Below are 24,391 nucleotides of genomic sequence, written 5' to 3' on the forward strand. Positions count from 1 at the left end.
AAAGCACCTTCAGGTTCTTGTTTTTGACATCAAATGTTTTCCCTACCTTTTAAATGTTAAAACTTTCCTTTTGTTTTAACGTCTCAAAAGAAAGAGGTTAGAGGACAATTTTTTTTCTTTAAACTTCTCCCAAAATAAACTGCAATATTTATTTTCCAAATGAAAACTTGTGCGTTTTAATGCCTGGAAGGCTATATATATATATATATATAATCCTGCAAATATAGCATTACATTAGCCTCATCTGCTAGAGATAGTATTAGTTACAGAACATGAATGCTACGGTTGCGGTATTCATCCCAGGACTCATGTCTGACAACAATGTGTGCCGGATTTGTGCCGGATTCCTGGAATTCTCATGCATACAGAGAAACGATATTTCCTGTTTTACGATGTGAATGCATTGCTGTAGCTTCCATTAGTGTTTGATTTGTGTGCTTTGCAACGATAAGATAAAACACACACATGTAGTCTTTCTGTAAAATCCAATGACGTTTTTCTTTTCTCTATCAGGGTAATTAATGAAGAACAAACAGTGATAGTTCCATTTTGCATTTTCCAATAGTACAATCCTGTGAATCCTTGTTATTGCTGATTCTTAAGTCCTCTTCATTCATTCACCGCTGGATTCACACGCTCATGACATTAGTCCTATATCTGCGCTAAGCTGTAGCGACATCTTTCATGCTACTGAACGCCATGCAAGAACTCAAAGGAGAGCTTCGGTTGTACTGCTTCATGTCCGTGTTTGTTGAAAACTGAAAATGATTTCTGTGTCTTAATAAAAGCAAGAAAACGACACATTGAGCAGAATCTTATGTTCATTGCTGTAGAATGGCACCATCTGCTGGTGGGATGTCTACAATAGCATGCTCTCTGATGACAGCAGGCTACGGAAAACATCTCGATGTCATTGAGATGGATAAACAGCTTCAGGAAGAAAGATTCTTGGGGGTGAGAGGAGGCTTCATCTAAGTCAGGGGACTCAAACTCGCAGCCCGCAGGACGATATGAAGGTTTAACGTTAATGCGCCGCAAGGTTTATATGATTTTATCTTTTTTTATTCAATGAATGAATAGCTCAAGAGTGTCTTTTGAGTTTTCGATTGTTAAAAATGCTGAAAGGAGGGTCAATTTTCTCAAAGCCACTTTTATCAGAACACAATGCATGATTTATTGATTGAATGATTTTTTGATTGAATGATTTATTGATTTTTTTTTGCCAGATAACATACTATATCATAAAACATGAAAGACATTGTGGAACATTTTATACACATATATAGATCTATTTAAATTATCCATTACAAAGGTTTATTTTAAATGTTTTCTAGCAATAGTGAGAAATTGTCCAACAATTTATGACAGACCTCCAGTAGCTTTTGCTAAAATGGGTGAAATATTAAAATCTAAAAATCTTGTTTGACTCATGGCCCATCCTACAGTAACAGTGAACTCCATCTGGTCAATTTTGTGTTATCATAAAACATCTAATGTGAAAACACGACTTCATTAGTGTGTAAATACAAATTCTGTAGCATCATTGCCTCCACACTGAACAAAGCAGCAGCTTCCTGAAAGTGTGTTGAAGTTCTGGAATGCGAAAGGCGTAGATTGCCGGGTCGATGAGGGCGTGGCTCATCAGTAGCACCACGTGGAGCTGGAACAGCGACCGGTAACACTCACAGTAGGGGCTCGTGGGGCACACCATGATGACAACCAGGTGGACAAAGAACGGAGACCAACAGACCAGGAACGACCCAACCAGGATGGTGAGTGTTAGAACCCCTCTCATGCCGTTGCCTTGCCGCCGTTGGTGCCGACTCCTCCCACCGCCACTGGTTGGCAGGGCAGAGATCGTTCTGGCATGGATACGGGCCAGCATGAACATATATCCGTACAGGAGGCAGATAACCAGCAAAGAAACAATGAAGAAGACAACAAAGGAGATCTTGATTACGTAGGTGTCGAAGAACCTGACCATGAGCACAGCGAGCACGCCACACACTGTCCAAATCGCACCCAGGATGGCGCCCGTGCGCTGCATTGTCATGATGCTGTGGTACTGCAGCGCATGGAAGATGGTGATGTAGCTGGAAGCAAAAACAAGTCAATTCATCAGCGATTTAACTCGTAACTCGTAAATGATCTAAAACTGCAGAAAATCACGTTTTCCTACAAATCACTGGACACAAATACAGTAAATAGAAAGAAAGACCCCACATTGGATTTGAAACTGTGACCGTCTTGCTGTGAGGCAACAATGCTACCCACTGCGCCACCACACTGCCCATGTTGCATTTATTGTGCCTCCCCGGCCTGCACATCACTGTTCAATGAGTGGCATATTAAGGGTTAACTAGAAAAGCACAGAGAGCGCAGACCTCCACCGAGCAGCTCATTCCCCTCCTGATTGTGATCTGGATCAGCACCAGGAGGTTCTAGATTGTTCTGGTATCTTTAAACACCAACCATGAAAAGTCAAAGTGAGTCAGAGGATTCTCGGCACTCAAGGACACCGTACAAATACATACCAAAAATAACAGATATAGAATAAGAATTCAACCGAATAGAACTTAGTAAAACCAAAATAAATTTAACGGAAATAAATTAAGAAAGTGATATGGTAATAAAAAATAAAATAAAAATGTACACTTTTTGAATCCATAAATGAGGTTTTAATGTATCGTGTGTAGTATTGAGAGTCTCAATACTACACACGATACAATTCAATGTATTTACTGACTTCATTCTGGATCTGATCCAGATAAAATTCGGTGGGAAGATAGAGACCCCCCCCCACATTGCTGTCAGATTTGTTAAAAATCAGTCACTATTTAACCGAGATATTGAGGAACACATTTTGAAGCTCCAACCTTAACGAAAAGTTCAAAGTGATCCATAATCCAGGATTCCTTCTGGATCGTCACCGAAATGTTCATTCACAACATTTCCTGAAACTTCCATCGACGCGTCAAGAATGTTTTGAGTTATGTTGCTCCCGGACGGACGGACGGACGGACGGACGCCAGCGATGATGTACCCGACCTCTGCGGAGGTGACCTTTGATTTCGTGTGCAGATATAATTCCATACGTACCGGTCCACGGCAATAGCCACAAAACTGAAAATGGAGCCCACAAACGCCATGGCCAGCAGCGAGTCCATCACGTCATCGAGCTTCTTCACCGAGGAGCCCCTCGTCTCCAGATGTCCTCCATCGGCAATCACGATCATCAGGTTCTCCCAGGTTTTGGTGACGCTGGCAATGGTGTTGAAAGCCGCCAGGCTGCAGACGAAGCAGAACATGGGCGAGTGGAGCTTCCTGTTCCATACGACCGCCACCACAACCAGCAGGTTCTCCGCCAAGCTCACTGCACCGAGGGTGAAGAAGAGCTGGATGGGCACCTTCACCTCTGGGCAGTCGGACCGGTTCAGCGGGGGGGCATTCATGGTTGGGATGTTAAGAGCCACTTCTTAATGTATGTAATAGAACGCAGATCCAGTACCAGAGGTTCTGACTACTCACACCGCGTAATAGAACGCAGATCCGGTACCAGAGGTTCTGACTACTCACACAGCGTAATAGAACGCAGATCCGGTACCAGAGGTTCTGACTACTCACACAGCGTAATAGAACGCAGATCCGGTACCAGAGGTTCTGACTACTCACACAGCGTAACAGAACGCAGATCCGGTACCAGAGGTTCTGACTACTCACACAGCGTAACAGAACGCAGATCCGGTACCAGAGGTTCTGACTACTCACACCGCGTAATAGAACGCAGATCCGGTACCAGAGGTTCTGACTACTCACACCGCGTAATAGAACGCAGATCCGGTACCAGAGGTTCTGACTGACCTTCTTAGGTCACATTTCATGTCCTCTCCATTCAGTAATGCCATGAGGTCAAATATAGGGATGTTGACCCCTTCACTGCACACAATTTGTTGCTTGCCACAAAACGTCCTTTTCACATATGCCCATATGGGGGGGGGGGGGGGGTTAGGGTTGGGGGGGGGGGGGGGGGGGTGCAGCTCAGTCACGTGGACTCTTCTGCCTCTCGCTGGATTTAAACGAGGGCAGTGCACATGGTGATTTCTTCCCGGTGCTTGTCCAGGGCTCAACGCGGTGAGAGCTGGTCTATTAAACCGTGCCGGTCCGATCCCGCCGGCTCGCTCCTGGTACGAACACCTTGTGTGTCACCTGCGGAAAGAAAAGTCATGATAGTCCAGCGCTGGGCACGTGTTTCTAGTTTTTGCTTTATGTTTAAAGCAAACTTACTCTCAATGGGAGAAAGTAATGTTTGATAGAGAGGCAGCTAACAATGTTGGAGGTCACCACAATCCAGGGTGACTCATATAGTGAGGTCTAATGGAAGCTCGTGGACACACGAAGGACCTATACATGTACCACGGAGAGAGAAAGTTGATTGATGAAATGAAAGGCAGCCTGTACATGGCGGTGCCCTGGGAGCAGTTTGGGAGGTTTCGTGCCTTGCTCAAGAGCACCTCGGCAGTGCCCAAGACTGGGCAACTACCTGCCTACACTCCATAATGTGGTCTGAACCGATCTTGGTTTAATCACATTATTTTTCAAGAAATTAAAACTTCAAATCTCCACCCTCCATGACAGCAATTATTGATTAATTACTAAACGTTGTCATTAGAGAAATAACTAACATGAAGATACAGTGTTATTAAGGGAGAGGCTGAACCCGATTGGGTCCATCCTAACTGGATCAGCACCAGAAGCTTCTAGATTGTTCTTGGTATCTTTAAACACCAACATGAAGAGTCAAAGCGAGTCAGAGTTTATTCACATTTCACAATAATCAGGAATATTGAGGAACACATTTTGAGCTCCATTGAGTGAAACGACTCCCGTGTACTATTTACCCTTTTATGTGTTATTAGTTGTTGAGATACATGTAGTTATATTTTAATATGACTTTAGGCATGTACGGTAAATGGGCATTTTCCTGGTGCTTAGGGACGGACTCATATAGATTACATTATTTCTGAACAAATCGGTTTTATGGACTGAAATCTGTTCGAGAACCGAGCTTCCACTGTGTATAAATAAACATGTGCCTTTAGGATCTGGGATTGAAAATCCCTCCTAATATTTCCCGGGGGTGAGAATCCCCTGGGTCCCGTTGATCACAGAATTACTACTTATTACTGTGTTTGAAAAAAGCACGTTTGACTTTAGTGTTGGATGAAATAAACGGGGGCTGGTACAACAGACCGATCGATCACGGACATCTTTCTGTCAGTGCTTGTGATTTAGTGGCTTGCTTGACATGCGTTGTGCTATTAGATGTCACTCATGATCACATCCATCCCTCCACGCTGCATAACATGGAAGATAAAGGCAAACTTTAGTATGCTAAGCAACGACATGTAGCGGTTTCCCTTAGATTACTGCATACTTCAAAAGATTTTGTTTAAACAAGCCACAACCACAGGTGAACCGGACAGGTAAGTTTCAATATACATTCACAATAATGAATAATTATCCACCAGCACCTACAAAGTGCTGCGTATTTTACTCGCTGTATTTTAAGATCAACACTTGAAGTAATGATTTACTTTGTCATTGTAATTTTGTAACATTCGTCACAGCTTTGCCAGTCAATTATTGTGTATTTCCTATTTTTCTTTCTATTTGATTCTACCCTATTCATCCTGTATTTGCTGATCATTAAAGAGCCTTCCTCTGGTAGTGAAATGGGCTGTACTGACTGTCTACACAAGCTGGTATTCATCCACGCATACAGAGGCGCTGGAATCCCTCATGGAGACCCTCTAATACGTAGATGACTCCTGAGCCGTGCAGAGTGTTTCTGAGGAGGACATTCTCCTGCTGAGTAACCGTGATTAGCTGGACATGCTAATAGACAATGCTGTAGAAGGAAAGAGTCCCTGATATTTCTTTGAGGACACGTTGTACTGTAAATATTGAATCTTGGATTGAATACAGAATAATGTGAAAGCCTTACCTGTTTCATTCCGTCGGCTGGCAGGTGTGCAAAAAAAGCCTCAGATGGTAATTTGTCTATTTCTGCTCAACGTTTCAACAAATGGCAGAGACGGAAGCACCGAAGGGAACGGATTGAGTTTAGCAGCTTGGGACACTGTTGTGATAGCCTCGAACCGTTTCCTCGCCAAGGCCTGTGATTTCCTCTGTTTATTTATTTTTGTCATTATGGCAGGATGTCCTTTTATGGTATCAGCACAAGGGCATTGAGTGAACCGACAGACTCCGTATGTTCTTCTTCTCATGTTACTTTATCACCGGCGATGCTAAGATCAAGGGGCAGCAGTGGTCTACTTATAATATACCGGTACTACACTATAATATACACACTAAGACCACACTGCCATAAGCGCCGACGCTTTTGCATGGATTGGGACATTTGTCAGCAACCATCATCTGTATGAAATAAACATTCCGTGGACGGAGGATCCGATCTCCTCCTGCAGGGCCAGGCCGCTGTTTCGGACCAGATATATAACTCGAATTTACTTCTGTTCACGGCATCTTCGTTTTTTTCCAAGGCAGGAGAGAGAAATAAATCGCACGACTTCACCGAGGAGACTTCCTAGTCTGTGAACCCTCATTGACAATGAGGGTTCACAGACAACTTCTGATTCTGATTCTGATAAATATTTAAATAAGTAAATAAGAGGACACCATCATTTACAACCCGGTCTGTCTAAGTGTGTTTTCAGAAGAGATTTAAAATAAATCTCTGATTCTGCAATAATAATATAAATGTGATATTATTACTATGAACTCGACACAATATGATATGACTCATAGGCCTGCTTCATTTGAGTGCAATTTCACATAAATCCTTATTTTCTCTATATTTCTTTATGTCTTTATTTATTTGTCAATGCCACATGCGATTCAGTCGTAGTTTGTGTCCATCAACGAATCTTCTAAGCAAACGTACTTTAACTCCACTGCAGCCTTGCACTTTGGCAGGCGAGGTCGCTGTGACTGAAGCTTCATTTGCCCATCGCTAGTAATTCCCCGAGCTCTGCTCCCAATAGTCTGCCGATTTGCTCAAGAATACGCCGCACAGTCCTCTGGCATCTTGACATCTCTGCTGCTTCCGGTTACGTTTACAAAATAGATAGGATGACAGGACCAAGATGGCGGCTGTATTTCTATGTCTATACTCTTAGGTCTATGCTTAACACTGTTACCTGGGGTGGAATGGGGCCCTATCTGTATATCTGTATTAATGTGTTAGAATGAATATGATGGGTTGAGAGTGGAACTATTTGGGGTGCTTTAAATTTGCTTAATGATCAGTTTTTATTCTAGGCGTTTGTACCCAGACGCATGTTGGGGTTTGAAAGGGAAACAAGGACAAGGTACGTGCAATAAAACTATTTTGACACATTCTCGCCAGTATAAAAGCCCAGGGTTTGAAAATGCCAGTTAAAGAAAGCTATTTGTTCATTTTCTGCTAAAGTTGTATTTCAACACTATTTGCCAGTTTTTGAGGGTGTGAGCGAGTTCTTTTAACAAAAACCCAGATTCAGGTCTGCCTTATCTTGATATGTAGTGTGATATACTATGCGACCAGCAGGGGGCACAAGATGATTAAGGATGGAGCACAAGCTCATTTGTTCATGAAGAAGTCTCCTGATGATTTAAGATGAACAACACGTCTGACATTAGTTAGCATCAAGTGACTACAACTTCCAATATGGCGGCGCCGATTGACTTCACTGAGCAGAACATCCCGTCTTGACCTCCGCGCCAGTCTTTACGTCATGACGTCTTCATAACAAGGAAGTGTGCGGGGCGGAGGCGTGACTCCCAATCCTAGCTCCTTGCTAGCAGCAGTAGCCACTAGCTAGCTAACCTTTCGGACTACGAAGGTTGCTCTTGTTTCCGGACAGATTCCGCGGGTTATGATGATAAGGGATCTACGATAAGACAACGGACGTCCCGGGTTGAGCCCTGTTTAAAGGCTAAAGGCTAAAGGCGAGGGCGCTGACCGGATGATGCGAACAGGTGAGGAAACGCTAATATTAGCTAAGCGGCTAACTAGCATTGACTGTATTATTGGGTTTTAGGTGCAGCTGGCTCATTATCCTCATTATATACAGTATGATGAGGATAATGATGGGACCACTGAGGGGAGCATCGTTAGCTTGTTGCTAAACATTTTACACACAAACGCACACAGATCGATGATCCCCTTTTTTAGCGAAAAGACGGTCAGAAATCACTTTTATCTGTTTTGCGTGGTTAAAGGTGCATTCGGATCACACTTAACAGCTAGCTAGATATGATGTTATATATTCTTTTAGGGTTTTTGTTATTATTATTTAATGTTTTGTACCACAGACCTTCTTGTAGAACGTTTCACACACACGGAGGATTCTAGTGTGGTAAATCGATCGGACTCCACTTGTGCAAGAAGGCTCGCCGAGACATTTTCTCCCTGCCACAGCTAAATGGAATACTGTAACAAAATAAAAGGGAACCTCAGCACCAAAGTTACCCGGCTGCAAAGCGAGGAGAGAATCGCATTAAAGCCGATGGTCCGAGGACGGATGCCACTCAAGGTCGTGTGTGAAGGCAGGCGAATGGAAGCCTTTGTTGTCTGTCTGACCTGTGACCTGCTCTGCTCCACAGTAGGTCCAGCAGCAGCCATCTGTCTTAGATGAAGGATGAAGAGCCCGGTGCACCGATGCAGGGACACGGAGCTCGGGCGTGGGGCGGGGCCACAAACCAACTTCCTCCAGACCCAGCAGCGCATTCCTGTCTCCAAAGATGTGATCACGTCTTCCTCTGCCTCTGCCATGTGGTTCATCAGGGACGCCTGCGGCATCGCGTGTGCCCTGGTGACCTGGATGCTGGTGTTCTACGCAGAGTTCGTGGTGCTGTTCGTGATGCTCCTGCCCTCCAGAAGTCTAGCGTACAGCGTTGTGAACGGGGCCCTGTTCAACGCTCTCGCCTTCCTCGCCCTTGCCTCACACCTCCGGGCCATGTGCACCGACCCTGTATGTGGGACCTCTTTCATGTTATATCCACGTAATTTGAGATTAGGTGGTAGGCTGTCATGTTTTATCTCTTCTTTTGTAAAGAGTTTGTCTTTGTGCAATATAATCTTGATTATTTCAGCAGAACACAAACAAGTGTACATTTTTTTTATTTTTATTACCATATCACTTTCTTAATTTATTTCCGTTAAATTTATTTTGGTTTTACTAATTTCTATTCAGTTAAATTCTTATTCTATATACCGTATTTTTTGGATTATACGTCGCTCCGGATTGTAGGTCGCACCAGCCAAAAAATGCATAATTAAGAAGAAAAAACCATATATAGGTCGCACTGGAGGATAAGTCGCATTTTTGGGGAAAATTTATTTGATAAAATCCAACACCAAACAACATATAGCACAAAGAACATGCTAACACGTTTACCAAAATATCAGGTTTTATTCCGAATCACGAAATCCAAGGAAATCTTCATCCTCGGTGTCACTTTTGAACAACTCCCCCAACTCGGCAGGTAGACAAGACGCCGCTTCCTCTTCTACGTCGCTTACATCAGACTCGTCGTCAGTTGCAGTTCCAATTATTCCAGCCTTTCTGAATCCCGACAGGATGGTTGCGGTTGTCACTGAAGCCCATGCTTTGTCGATCCATTCAATGACTTCCAGGAAAGTTGCATGGCGCATTCTCCCGGTTGCCGTGAAGCTGTGCTCTCCATCCGTCATCCACTGCTCCCACAGGTTACGCAAAACTGACTTAAAGCTCCTATTCACGGAGATATCAAGTGGCTGGAGTATTTTGGTTAAGCCTCCAGGGATGATGGCAGGTATGGAGTTGAAAACTTTTAATTTATTTTTTAACTGTGGTGTGATGTGCGCTCTCATGCTATCCATCACAAGCAGAGCTTTGCGTGCTCTAAAGAAGCCATCCGGTCGCTTATTGTAGCACTTTGTAAGCCACAAGTTCATCATTTCTTGATCAATCCACCCTTTCGCGTTCACGGCGACTTCAACTGAGGAGGATTGGATTTTTGGCATGGTTTTTCGTTTGAAAATGACCATCGGTGGCAGTTTTGATCCGTCTCCACAACATGCCAGCACCACTGTGAAGTGTGATCTCTCATGACCAGTTGTAACGATATTCACACTTTTTTGCCCTTTCTCTGCAACACTTCGGCCCATGGGGATGTCAAAAGTGAGGGGGACCTCGTCCATGTTAATAATATGATCCGGTGTCACGTTGTGATCACTTACATGCTTTTCAATGAACGTGCGGAAACTGTCAACCTTGGCTTGGAAGTCCGCTGGCAGTTTTTGGGACAGTGTCGTCCTTGCTCTGATAGAGAGGCGTTTGCGCTGCATGAAGCGGTAACACCAAGAAGGTCCTCCCACAAAGCCGTTTATATTCACCTCCTTGGCAACCACTTGGGCGTGGAGACGCAACTGCACCGTTGACAAACCTCTCCCAGCAGCACGTTGTTCAAGCACCCATGCGTGAACTCGTTCCTCCAACTGCGGCCACCTAGCTTGTCGCCCGCGATTAGCTTTCTTTGTTTTCTTCATTTCAGTAAGCGTAACCTCCGCTTTTCGCCAGTCCCTTACAAGTTTTTCGCTCACTCCAAACTTTCTTTCTGCTGCTCGATTGCCGTTTTCGGCTCCATATTTCACTATCTGAAGCTTGTAAGCCGCGGAATATGACTTTCTTTTCGGCGCCATTTTCAATCAGCCCTTCTAATTTGTGTTTTTAGATAACAGGTGTGACAGATAACTCTGAACCTCCAGAAACCGCGACAGATTCTGACGGGTCACAGAGTTCCCTGTAACACCTGTTATAGAAATGTGTAGGCTACTGTCTCTGCGCTCACAGATTTTGTAAAAAAAGCATATATAAGTCGCTCCGATTTATAAGTCGCACCCCCGACCAAACTATGACAAAAACCGCGACTTATAATCCGGAAAATGCGGTATGTTATTTTTGGTATGTATTTGTACGGTGTCCTTGAGTACCGAGAAAGGCGCCTTTAAATAAAATGTATTATTATTATTATTATTATTAAGAGTATGTGTAATCTTGTTTGAGTAAGAGTAATGTGTAGCATTAATATGCTACAAACTACACTGAAGTCCTCAACTGTGTGGTCATATTGTGTGTTAGGGCGCGGTGCCTAAAGGGAATGCTACTAAGGAGTACATAGAAAGCCTTCAGCTGAAACCGGGACAGGTCGTCTACAAGTGTCCCAAGTGCTGCAGCATCAAGCCGGACCGAGCGCACCACTGCAGGTGGGCCGGAAGACAGACCGTCCCCTTTGTGAATCTCACACGGGGAAATGTTTCACATTAACGTTTAAAAACCCAATCCCACATTTACAGTGGAGTATTAAGTTCAGTATGGAAGTGTGTGAAATCGGCCATTTTAGAACGTAGTCCACTTTGCGTCTTAAAGTTACCCTGTGGTTCTTTGTAGAGGTCACACAGTAATCATGTGAGTAAACCTTTTCACACATCTTTTTGTTTGGCAGTGTTTGCAAACGTTGCATCCGGAAGATGGACCACCACTGTCCCTGGGTCAACAACTGTGTCGGGGAAAGCAATCAGAAGTATTTTGTGCTTTTCACAGTAAGTTCATGAATGTGCAGCAGATTTACGACAGCGGCGTGTGCTGCATTGGCTTTCAGTGAGAGGAGTCTGCTGGGGGTGAGACGGTTCCTCATGTCCCTCCTTGTTTTTGACTCCTAGATGTACATTGCACTCGTCTCTCTTCACTCTCTGGTCATGGTCGCCTTCCATTTCCTCAACTGCTTTGAAGAAGACTGGACGAGTGAGTCTTTTTATTTCTTGTATGCTGTCTTCAGTCCCTTCAGAAAAAAGTCTCTTTCTTGCTTTCTTTCTGTATTAGAATTAAACTAAGTACAACAATTTTCCTTTGAAATGACTATCATTCGAATAAAATGATGTAAAATACTTAATTTGACATACAGTATATACATGTTTTTTTTTTTGCCTCCAAGTCATTTGATTATGAACAGAGTCCTGATCCGATCCATCTATAATATAAAAATAAAGACGAGTGAAGAATCGGATCCAGGATGTCCCTTATTTTTTGTTTTATTTTATCATCTTATTTCAACATTTAACTATTAAACAGCTTGAACATTTAAGTAATAAATGAAATACTTTGTTCACTTTGGACTTGTACTAGTACAACAGGAAATATTAAATACCAATATTTAAAATAAAATGAACAGCACCTCAATCGGCAGGTCGTTGTCGTCCACTTCAGGATGCTTCCACAGCGCAGACAGCGCGTCTCAGTCTTTGCTGGAGTTTATTCAGATCTGCATTAAAGTGCGCTGGACTCAAGCTGCTAGCGATCGTAGTCTAGTTGCCAGACTGTGATGTGCAAAACATGTTCTGAGGCATAATTCAAGCATTAATAAAGACAAGCAAATGACCGGTAATGCATTATAGGATGAACTGTTCCCAAGAAAAATATCTAAAGTCAGTTTCACCGTGACGTTACAGCAGTCAGTGGGCCCGGGACCAGAGTTCATGTTTGGTTAGCGACTATCAGTGACACGAAACCTGTGCCCAGCTCGTCTGTGCTGCAGGGTTGAACTAGGGCTGCACGGTGTGTTGAAAAAATATCAGCCGCTTGCTTCTAAAAGACGCTGCACCTCTGAGTTAGTGCTGGACTGTGGTTTTACGAAACAGGGCAAATGACAGACACAAGTTAAAGGTAGCGACGTTGAGAGGAAACACGACAAATCTCCCACAGCCACCGGTTCTCTCCGGGTTCTCCCCGTGTCTGCGTGGGTTCTCTCCGGGTTCTCCCCGTGTCTGCGTGGGTTCTCTCCGGGTTCTCCCCGTGTCTGCCTGGGTTCTCCCTGTGTCTGCGTGGGTTCTCTCCGGGTTCTCCCCGTGTCTGCGTGGGTTCTCTCCGGGTTCTCCCCGTGTCTGCGTGGGTTCTCTCCGGGTTCTCCCCGTGTCTGCCTGGGTTCTCCCTGTGTCTGCGTGGGTTCTCTCCGGGTTCTCCCCGTGTCTGCGTGGGTTCTCTCCGGGTTCTCCCCGTGTCTGTGTGGGTTCTCTCCGGGTTCTCCCTGTGTCTGTGTGGGTCCTCTCCGGGTTCTCCCCGTGTCTGTGTGGGTTCTCTCCGGGTTCTCCCCGTGTCTGTGTGGGTTCTCTCCGGGTTCTCCCTGTGTCTGCGTGGGTTCTCTCCGGGTTCTCCCCATGTCTGCGTGGGTTCTCTCCGGGTTCTCCCCATGTCTGCGTGGGTTCTCTCCGGGTTCTCCCTGTGTCTGCGTGGGTTCTCTCCGGGTTCTCCCTGTGTCTGCGTGGGTTCTCTCCGGGTTCTCCCTATGTCTGCGTGGGCTCTCTCTGGGTTCTCCCCGTGTCTGCGTGGGTTCTCCGGGTTCTCCCCGTGTCTGCGTGGGTTCTCCGGGTTCTCCCCGTGTCTGCGTGGGTTCTCTCCGGGTTCTCCCCGTGTCTGCGTGGGTTCTCTCCGGGTTCTCCCTGTGTCTGTGTGGGTTCTCTCCGGGTTCTCCCCATGTCTGCGTGGGTTCTCTCCGGGTTCTCCCTGTGTCTGTGGATTCTCTCCAGGTTCTCCCTGTGTCTGTGGGTTCTCTCCGGGTTCTCCCCTGTGTCTGCGTGGGTTCTCTCCGGGTTCTCCCTGTGTCTGTGTGGGTTCTCTCCGGGTTCTCCCTGTGTCTGTGTGGGTTCTCTCCGGGTTCTCCAGCTTCCTCTCACCACTAAAAACATGCATCTTAGGCTGATTGGTGACACTGAATTGCCCGTCGGTGTGAATGTGTGTGGCTGTCTCTGTGTTGCCCTGGCGGCTTGTCCAGGGTGTACCCCGCCTCTCGCCCATTGATGGACAAAGCGGTTGGAAAATGAATGAATGAATCTTACTTGCAGAAAGGGGAGGAGCTATACAATCTGAAGGCCAAGGCAGAAAAGACCTCCTGTGGAGCTCTGTATGGCCGATGCTGCGAGATGTTGTCTCTGATGCTAATCAGTTTCCTCAGCATGGACACGCCCGAGTGATAAACAGCCGCAGCGTGGTTCTCTCCTGAGAAAGACTACCTCGGTGTTTTTCCACCAGTGTGGACACCCGGGTGTTTATAATTGTCCACTATGTCCACCTCTGTTCCATGAATGGACACAGGTTCCTACAGGTCCTCGGTCTTTGAGATGTTGAGTTGGAGGTGGTTTAGCCACCTGGCCCCCGCTGATGCAGCCCACAATAGCAGAACCGTCTGAACTTCTGCAGGTGGCAGGACTTTGAGCAGAAGCTGAAGTCCGAGGTGTAGCGCGTAAACGGGAACGGAGACAGGACAGTCCCTCGTGGTGCCCCCGTGCTGCTGACAATAGTGTCAGTAGAGAGGCTGTGCAGTCTGACATACTGAGGGCGGCCTGTGAGGTAGACTGCCTCCTCCAGGTGAGGAGAAAGATGATGAACTCTGTTTAAAAAATATATGTATTAAAAACATAAAAAGAAACTAACTAATAATTTAGTGAATGTCTGGTAAGTTTACAGATTTTAATATTTCAGAATATTTAGATTAATATTTCAGGAATGTTTTCAGTGTTTTGTTATAAAAGCCCTTCAGAATGTTTAAAGTTTCAAGTTGTTATTTTTTTAATGTACAAAAACTATATGTGGATGTTTTCGGGGTTTGGTTAATCTTTCTCTTCAAAATGGTTTTGAAATGCTAAAATGCTAACTTAGTTACTCTGATAGGTGGTGGTGCTACCCCCCCCCAAACCCAAACATGCCTCCTACCTGACTGTAGCACCCTCAACAGGTGACAGGTGGTCACACCTGCTGCTGTAGCATTTAGCATCCCCGTCCTCAGGCTGCTCTCTCTGTTTTTTGCCCCTCCATGTCCCTCCATACCCAAGAGTGCAGTTCCTTCTCGCCTCCAGCAACAGTTATCCTCCTCATACTCCTGTGCTTTGAAAGTCTCCTCTTCCTCATCTTCACCTCTGTGATGTTCGGCACACAGGTCCACTCCATCTGTACCGATGAAACCGTAAGTGATCCATTTAGTGATCCTTCACTTCTTTCTCCACCTCCCGCTTTGCTTCTTAACATTATCAGCTTTGACCTTCTGATTCTGTTAACAGCGACCTGACATCTCTCATTTGCAGCAAATCTTTAACTGTGTAAAATGTGTTATTCCTAAAAAGAAACCAATTCTGAGTGCTTTAAATGTACATTTATATTGAATTTACACTAATCACAATGCTCATTTGAGATTAGTAATTCTGCAAAACAATGTGTTTAAATATACACAGTGGTGTTGAAATCAAAGTGAATCAAAATTGATGGTTGCCAGGATCAAATCTGAAGTCTGTTTGCTAACGATGACCCAGTACCTGCGTTCCCTGTAAACAGCAATGCTCTCTGGTGATAGCAGTGTTGCGTGGGGGTTGCACGGACGCAACGGGGAGATGTTTTCTCGTATGCAACGAACATTTCACCTCCCCTGTTGGCTCAGTCTGGCGCAGCATGATATGTTTTCATGCACTCAGGTAACAAAGTTGTAAACTGCTATAACAGAAATATTGCTAACCGTCCTGTCTGGTTGCTGGGTGATCGCCCACCCAAAGGGGACAGCGTTTCTTTAAAGAAACTGTAAAAGTCTGTGAAGAATCGTGTGCAGGCGGGCTGGACCGGGGGGAGGAAAGTATCAGGTGTGCTCTGTGATAGGACGAAGGGACCGGTCTACAAGACAGTGGTGAGGACAGCCATGATGGACGGCTCAGAGACAGTGGTGAGGACAGCCATGATGGATGGCTTAGAGACAGTGGTGAGGACAGCCATGATGGACGGCTTAGAGACAGTGGTGAGGACAGCCATGATGGACGGCTTAGAGACAGTGGTGAGGACAGACATGATGGACGGCTTAGAGACAGTGGTGAGGACAGCCATGATGGACGGCTTAGAGACAGTGGTGAGGACAGCCATGATGGACGGCTTAGAGACAGTGGTGAGGACAGCCATGATGGACGGCTTAGAGACAGTGGTGAGGACAGCCATGATGGACGGCTTAGAGACAGTGGTGAGGACAGACATGATGGACGGCTTAGAGACAGTGGTGAGGACAGCCATGATGGACGGCTTAGAGATAGTGGTGAGGACAGACATGATGGACGGCTTAGAGACAGTGGTGAGGACAGCCATGATGGACGGTTTAGAGACAGTGGTGAGGACAGCCATGATGGACGGCTTAGAGACAGTGGTGAGGACAGCCATGATGGACGGCTTAGAGACAGGGGTGAGGACAGCCATGATGGACGGCTTAGAGACAGTGGTGAGGACAGCCATGATGGACGTCTCTGAAGAGAGGACAGGAGGCGGAGCTAGAAGTGGAGGAGATGAAGATGCTGAGGTTCTCCTTGGAGTGTCCAGGCTGGGGAGGACGATGCAAAGGACGGGGTGAAGTGGAGACCCCTTACGATAGTACAGTCGTAGCAGCGTAACCCTCTCCCCCCGGGCTCTTCGGTGTTTCTGGGCGGGGTCTGGGTGGAGTCCAGCCCCCGCCGGGCTCTGCTGTTGCCTTCATTTGGGTCAGGGGTCCCCAACTTCTTTACTGCCACAGACCCATTTCATGCCGGGATTTTATCTCACTGCTGGGTCTGTAAGGTCTGAACTAATATACAAAATTACGTTGATGCTAATCGACCTGATTGCTCTCCTTTTCGCCGAATGAGAATCGATAAGAGAATTGATTAAGAACAGGACCGGTACATGGAATTGTAATCGTATAAATCTTATCAATTCTCTTCCCTATTTGCTAGCTTGTTGCCACATATGATCAGAATCAGAATACTAATATGCAAATCAGAATTGGTGCGTGAGTCACCTGGAGGTAAACCCGTATTTTAAGCATGACTCCCTGGGAGTGTTCGTTAAAACGGGCTTTCGCTGGTTGAAGGTCCGAGGCTCCTCTTCCGGCTCCTCGGCTGGCCTTGTCCCCTTTGCAAAGAAGCTCTTTAGAGATTTGTTTTTACTCCTTTTTGCTTATTGGCCCGGTTGTTGGGGACCTGGCCCTGACTTAGACCATTACCCCATATACTTGTTGCTGTTTTACACGACCACCATTCCTGCATCCTGTACTTCATGGACAGCGTCCCTCATTTCTGTCTCAAACAGATGCTGCAGGACAGCGTCTCTCATTTCTGTCTTAAACAGATGCTGCAGGACAGCGTCCCTCATTTCTGTCTCAAACAGATGCTGCAGGACAGCGTCCCTCATTTCTGTCTCAAACAGATGCTGCAGGACAGCGTCCCTCATTTCTGTCTCAAACAGATGCTGCAGGACAGCGTCCCTCATTTCTGTCTCAAACAGATGCTGCAGGACAGCGTGCCTCATGTCTGTCTCAAACAGATGCTGCAGGACAGCGTCCCTCATTCCTGTCTCAAACAGATGCTGCAGGACAGCGTCCCTCATTCCTGTCTCAAACAGATGCTGCAGGACAGCGTCCCTCATTTCTGTCTCAGACAGATGCTGCAGGACAGCTTCCCTCATTTCTGTCTCAAACAGATGCTGCAGGACAGTGTCCCTCATTCCTGTCTCAAACAGATGCTGCAGGACAGCGTCCCTCATTTCTGTCTCAAACAGATGCTGCAGGACAGCGCCCCTCATTTCTGTCTCAAACAGATGCTGCAGGACAGCGTCCCTCATTTCTGTCTCAAACAGACGCTGCAGGACAGTGTCCCTCATTTCTGTCTCAAACAGATGCTGCAGGACAGCGTCCCTCATTTCTGTCTCAAACAGATGCTGCAGGACAGCGTCCCTCATTTCTGTCTCAAACAGATGCTGCAGGACAGCGTCCCTCATTTCTGTCTCAAACAGATCAGTCAGAAATGCCTCTGAAAACTAAAACTAAACTAAATTCATAGCGGGCATGTTACCATGGTAACCGGTGAGGTAACTTTCTTATCACAGACTAAAATATTTTTGCCAATTTTCTCCAGAACATTACCACCAAAAATAAACTTTATCCACTTCTTCTTCTTCTTCTTCTTCGACTCATGCACGAGCCACAGATAGAGCGTGGCCGTGCGGAGCGCAGACACGGGGAGAGTGCACGTATAGCTCCTCCCCCGATGTGACATCACAACGGGGGAGCTTGCTGCCAGACGCGTTTCAAAACTTTTTTACAGAATTACGCAGGATTGACTTAATTTTGCAGTTTTGGTCTTGGTAATGACTTGAAACCACCAAAATATGAGTGTAGAATCACGGGGAAAGTGATGGTCCTTATGTCCCCTTTAAAGAAAGACAAGAGTATTTCTTTCCTCCAATAATATCAAAGCGTGCATACGGTGGAGTTCTGAAGTTCAGTGATTGAAAGATGAAAATGTAATTCCCTGGAAAGGTGTGAATAGAAGGAATCACTATTTCCTCTGTTGCTTTCCTGCTTTTCTAAAATGTTCTTGATAGTGGAGCTCATCAAAGTAAACTCCAGTCCATGTGAGCGGGAGACATTCGACCGTCCCATCAAGAGGACATTTAGAGAAGTGTACCGCTCTTTGAAGCTTGTAGATAAATCACTGACGTATTCGGTTTATTGCCAACAAGACGTTCAGAATATTGTATTTTTTTATAAATATATACCGTATTTTCCGGATTATAAGTCGCGGTTTTTTTCATAGTTTGGTCGGGGGTGCGACTTATAAATCGGAGCGACTTATATATGCTTTTTTTACAAAATCTGTGAGCGCAGAGACAGTAGCCTACACATTTCTATAACAGGTGTTACAGGGAACTCTGTGACCCGTCAGAATCTGTCGTGGTTTCTGGAGGTTCAGAGTTATCTGTCACACCTGTTATCTAAAAACACAAATTAGAAGGGCTGATTGAAAATGGCGCCAAAAAGAAAGTCATATTCCGCGGCTTACAAGCTTCAGATAGTGAAATATGGAGCCGAAAACGGCAATCGAGCAGCAGAAAGAAAGTTTGGAGTGAGCGAAAAACTTGTAAGGGACTGGCGAAAAGCGGAGGTTACGCTAACTGAAATGAAGAAAACAAAGAAAGCTAATCGCGGGCGACAAGCTAGGTGGCCGCAGTTGGAGGAACGAGTTCACGCATGGGTGCTTGAACAACGTGCTGCTGGGAGAGATTTGTCAACGGTGCAGTTGCGTCTCCACGCCCAAGTGGTTGCCAGGGCGGTGAATATAAACGGCTTTGCGGGAGGACCTTCTTGGTGTTACCGCTTCATGCAGCGCAAACGCCTCTCTATCAGAGCTAGGACGACACTGTCCCAAAAACTGCCAGCGGACTTCCAAGCCAAGGTTGACAGTTTCCGCGCGTTCATTGAAAAGCATGTAAGTGATCACAACGTGACACCGGATCATATTATTAACATGGACGAGGTCCCCCTCACTTTTGACATCCCCATGGGCCGAAGTGTTGCAGAGAAAGGGCAAAAAAGTGTGAATATCGTTACAACTGGTCATGAGAGATCACACTTCACAGTGGTGCTGGCATGTTGTGGAGACGGATCAAAACTGCCACCGATGGTCATTTTCAAACGAAAAACCATGCCAAAAATCCAATCCTCCTCAGTTGAAGTCGCCGTGAACGCGAAAGGGTGGATTGATCAAGAAATGATGAACTTGTGGCTTACAAAGTGCTACAATAAGCGACCGGATGGCTTCTTTAGAGCACGCAAAGCTCTGCTTGTGATGGATAGCATGAGAGCGCACATCACACCACAGTTAAAAAATAAATTAAAAGTTCTCAACTCCATACCTGCCATCATGCCTGGAGGCTTAACCAAAATACTCCAGCCACTTGATATCTCCGTGAATAGGAGCTTTAAGTCAGTTTTGCGTAACCTGTGGGAGCAGTGGATGACGGATGGAGAGCACAGCTTCACGGCAACCGGGAGAATGCGCCATGCAACTTTCCTGGAAGTCATTGAATGGATCGACAAAGCATGGGCTTCAGTGACAACCGCAACCATCCTGTCGGGATTCAGAAAGGCTGGAATAATTGGAACTGCAACTGACGACGAGTCTGATGTAAGCGACGTAGAAGAGGAAGCGGCGTCTTGTCTACCTGCCGAGTTGGGGGAGTTGTTCAAAAGTGACACCGAGGATGAAGATTTCCTTGGATTTCGTGATTCTGAGTAAAACCTGATATTTTGGTAAACTTGTTAGCATGTTCTTTGTGCTATATGTTGTTTGGTGTTGGATTTTATCAAATAAATTTTCCCCAAAAATGCGACTTATCCTCCAGTGCGGCCTATATATGTTTTTTTCTTCTTAATTATGCATTTTTTGGCTGGTGCGACCTACAATCCGGAGCGACGTATAATCCAAAAAATACGGTATTTAGTGCACTGAAACACATCAGTATTTTGCCAATGACTTCAGATTGCTGACAGGGTCACGAAGGTCCACCAACTGAAGCTCGGTTGTCTCATTTTCAGGGCATAGAGCAGTTGAAAAAGGAAGAGAGAAGATGGGCTAAAAAAACTAAGTGGATGAACACGAGGGCGGTATTTGGACACCCGTTCTCCTTGTTGTGGTTTAGTCCCTTCTCCACCCCCGACCACGGAAAAGCTGAGACCTACCAGTATGTGGTGTGAGCGCTCGGCCTCGGGGACGAGAAGACGTGATCGAGTCCCACTATCTGGCATGTTAGCCATGGACAGCTTTCCATCTGCTTTTTTTTACAGTGTGGCACATGTTTACTGTTGTATTGCAGAAAACCCCCCGTTCTGACATGAATCCTGTTCTAAAGCTCTGTGATGACTGTTGCTGTGCAGAACTTTTGTCTGTTCTTACTTCTTGTTTAGCTAGATTTCAGGAAGCACACTTATACCTGACAGTTCCAGACATCGACCACAGGAAGAGGAGAACGTCATTTATTGCTTGATTCATGCTGGTTTGCATGCGCCTTTATTTTAAATGCCCCAGTAGATGGCCAGTGAAGGGCCCTGAGCAGGAATCAAACCCTCAGCCATCACGTGAAGATGGAACACTTTACACGGGGCACACGCCTGACCCGTTGGGGGCGACCGAAGAGGGCGCACACAAATTAGAATGTCAGCCACCTCACTGCGACTTAGGCTTATCCTCTCCTCCTCGAAGAAAGGTCTGCCTTCCCACCTGAACACCAATGCTCCAATTTGTGTGTCTGAGGGTGCTTTCACACTGCCGCTGTTTGCTCCCCTTTAAACGGACCAGAGTTCCTTTTCTCGGATAATCCGCTCCATTTTGAGCTGGTGTGAAAGCGCACCTGGACTCCGGAGAGGATCAAAAAAAGTCCGCCTGAAAACGTGGGTCTCGGTTCCCTTGCAAGAGAACCCTGCTCGGTTCCGTGAGCAGTGTGAAAGCTCGCCGGAGCAAAGGCAGGATCAGCTGTACGTAGAGACGCTACGCGGCGCGTTACCAGAAAAACTAAAAGTGGTGAAATATGTACCGCTGTGTGTATATTTCATTGACTAAATATGCGTTATAATACTTTCATCTTGTGTTCAGAACCAGCTACTCATCCCCGGTAACTGACACGACTTCTCCCCGCAGCGCTACGGCGCTTTAACAGTTAGACTGGGTTGTTCCACAGAACGAAACTGGACGGTCGTTGGATAAATGCTGGGCTTTGTCCCGCCCATCAGCGTCTCTGGGGCATGATGATTGGATGATCTGTCTGAGGAGTGATTTTGATTGACAGTGAAATCAGCGAAGCGTTTTCCAAGCGGTTCATTCCGTTGCTGTGAACCGATCCGGAGACTTTATTGATCCCCAGCGACTTTGTGTTTGTTAAAAACGACTAACGTTGTGTAACATTTATGATTTAGGCCAGAACTAAATGAGATTCCCTCCTTGGATGAGCAGCAGCAGCCACTGGCGCACTCCAAACCAAAACAAACATGGGAGAGGGCGGGACTTCCCCTTCTACTTTGTCCAATCGATGATCGCCCCTTTCAGCCACGTGACGCTGCTCCGAAAGTTCATTTCGCAAAGCAATCGCAGTGTGAAAGAAGACCTTTCATAAATTATAAATGCAGGCATTTGCTCCCAAAGGAACCGAGTCCTCTTGGTGCGGTGTGAAAGCACCCCGAGTGTGCAGGAACATTTGCCAGCGGACCAGCCCGTGTGCTTGAAGCCCATATGGTGTTTTGACGTTTGTGCCATGTTCAGTGAAACTCCGGATTTCTTTTGGGGAAGGCGTTTTAAAGAATTTCCTCTAAAGGGGTCACTCGTTTGCTTTAGAACCGGTTTGTCACGAAGAGAACTTGCATGGCTTGAAAGGGAAGCACTGTTTAGACCTGCACAGCTCTGCAAGCGTCACACACGCAGCAGCAGGACTGTTCCACAGGACCAGAGCGTTTATCAAAGTGTTAACGGCTCAGTCACACACATACTAAAACATGTTGTACTCATCTTCCTAGGTTCTGTTCTAAAGTGCATTTGACCAGATTTTGTGTGTATTATCTGAACGCATGGTGATTTAGCGATGTCTGTGAAACGCTGGTATGATGGTGAGCGTGAAGGTGGAATGTTATTCAGACATTTTAATTCTTTCTAAATGTTCGGATGATATTTCAGCACATGCACGGAGAATAAATACTTCTCAGCTGCAATTGGAAAAACGTGCTTTTTGGATGTATTTCAGCGGACTATGAAGGGACTTTCTCCTGTTTCCTGTTAAAGAACATATTTGTACTTCCCTTGCATACACACCCTGCTGTTAAATCCTCTTTGTGCTTGTCTCTCTATCTGCCTCTCCTTGAAATGTTTTCTCCACTCATGCATTTGCTTTGGTTGATAAGTCATTCTGCTGAAAGCTTTGTGAAGCACTCAACTCCTTGTAAAGTAGAGGAGAGGAGAGGTAAGCTCGTACCGGAGTGAGCTGAACGCATCACGCATGTCGACGGGCTCGAGCTTTCTTTGTTTCCTACTCAACCAAACATGAATGAATGAATGAATGAGTGGGCTCTCTTTGTAGTCGCATGCGTTATTATTATCTTTAAACTGCATGTGTGTCACCGTCTGCAGTGTTTTACGACGACATGGGCATGTTCCAAACAAATCAGAATAGAGAACAAAGCAATCGTTTACTTTAATACAGAAAGGTTGTCTGCAATATCCACTAACATTTACTGTGTACAAATACAGCAATATCCCAGCATGTCCTGTGTCTGGTTGCACTTTGCATCCCTGCATGCTTTTCTGAATCTCCTGTTGCATTCCTCTGCACAGCAGAATAAATCATAGTAATCTGAAAACTGAAATGCATACTTTGCTACATATGTTCATGGATGAATGAAAAATGAAAAGTAAAAAAAGGATGGGGATTCGGACTGGGGGTGTGGGGTGGCACATCGTCACGCCAGGATTCAATAGACGAATTAGCATTAAATCTTCTACAGATATTCATGCTCCTTTATTGATAGAAATTGTCTGCATGAACATTTGTGACAAAAGGATACATTTCTTACAGTGTAGTCACAATGGGATGGACTGTGCAAATGCCAGAATGATGCTCGCTACAGCACTAGTCTAAAATTTGAGGGGAATAATTTCATATTATTTTTGTGTGATTAGGCTAAAATGTAAATGTACCTTGAAAAGCATCCTCTCCTGTAATGCTAAATATGTGGAAACAGTTTTTGAACTACTTGACCAACGTACTATCCAGTACTTCAGCATGATCCTTCTGGCAGACACAGAACCGGCTTGAGAGACGTAGTTAAGACCGGAGGAGTGACTAAGGGTTAGGGTTAAGGGTTAGGGTTAGGGTTAAGGGTTAGGGTTAAGGGTTAGAATGGTGCCTCAACATTTAGATGATGAGAAACGGGCCCAAAGCGCAAACATCACGGTGTCATCCGGGCCACACCCTTTCACCTCCCTCATTGCTGTGTCTTCTCCAGGGAATCGAGCGCCTCAAAGGGGAGACGGGGAAGTGGGGGAAGGTGCCCTGTTGGAAGGCCATGGAGACGGCGTTCGGCGGTGCCTTCTCGCTGTCCTGGTGCAGCCCCTTCGCTGGGTTGGACTGCAAGAGGAGCCCCCAAGAGCACATCACTGTCCCGCTGGGGGACATCATCGAGGAGGAAGTCATAGAGATACCGCTCACCTGACCGCCTGCCGTCGGGAAGACGTTTCGGTCTGGCACCTCTCGCTGATCTCTGGGACACATGGAGACCAACCTTCCAGGACTTTCTGCTGAGGGAGTATTTATACTGGGTATTTATACTGGGTTACTGAGTGAGCTCCAGATGACACCCCCCCCAACGGGGTGAGAGTCTCAGGAGATCCTTGAACGCCTTCCTGGACCCTCCCTCAGAGCTAATCTTTTACTAAGCGGTCACCTGTCCCTCAGGCGCACATCTGGATATAGAC

The 24,391-nt window shown here is 45.9% G+C and overlaps 2 protein-coding genes across 3 annotated transcripts; one reads left to right on the forward strand and one right to left on the reverse strand.

Annotated features, from left to right (window-relative positions):
* Window positions 1-1,540: 1,540 nt before the first annotated feature.
* Window positions 1,541-3,455, reverse strand: mc2r (melanocortin 2 receptor). Its single transcript, XM_068760402.1, has 2 exons — window positions 3,100-3,455; window positions 1,541-2,093 (listed from the first exon to the last, which is right to left on the reverse strand). The coding sequence occupies exons 1-2, from the start codon at window positions 3,450-3,452 to the stop codon at window positions 1,541-1,543; spliced, it is 906 nt and encodes a 301-aa protein (XP_068616503.1). The 5' UTR covers window positions 3,453-3,455.
* Window positions 3,456-7,995: 4,540 nt separating this feature from the next.
* Window positions 7,996-24,132, forward strand: LOC137911550 (palmitoyltransferase ZDHHC3-like). 2 transcript variants are annotated; one of them, XM_068755935.1, is made up of 7 exons: window positions 7,996-8,040; window positions 8,668-9,035; window positions 11,187-11,311; window positions 11,551-11,647; window positions 11,768-11,849; window positions 14,930-15,060; window positions 23,923-24,132. In XM_068755935.1, the coding sequence occupies exons 2-7, from the start codon at window positions 8,703-8,705 to the stop codon at window positions 24,127-24,129; spliced, it is 975 nt and encodes a 324-aa protein (XP_068612036.1). In that variant the 5' UTR covers window positions 7,996-8,040; window positions 8,668-8,702; the 3' UTR covers window positions 24,130-24,132. The 2 variants fall into 2 exon arrangements, with proteins under 2 accessions (XP_068612036.1, XP_068612044.1); XM_068755943.1 differs by lacking the exon at window positions 23,923-24,132 and adding an exon at window positions 20,473-20,787.
* The last annotated feature ends 259 nt before the right edge of the window (window positions 24,133-24,391 follow it).

Source organism: Brachionichthys hirsutus, chromosome 3 (assembly GCF_040956055.1).
Source record: "Brachionichthys hirsutus isolate HB-005 chromosome 3, CSIRO-AGI_Bhir_v1, whole genome shotgun sequence".
Taxonomy (NCBI): Eukaryota; Metazoa; Chordata; class Actinopteri; order Lophiiformes; family Brachionichthyidae; genus Brachionichthys; species Brachionichthys hirsutus.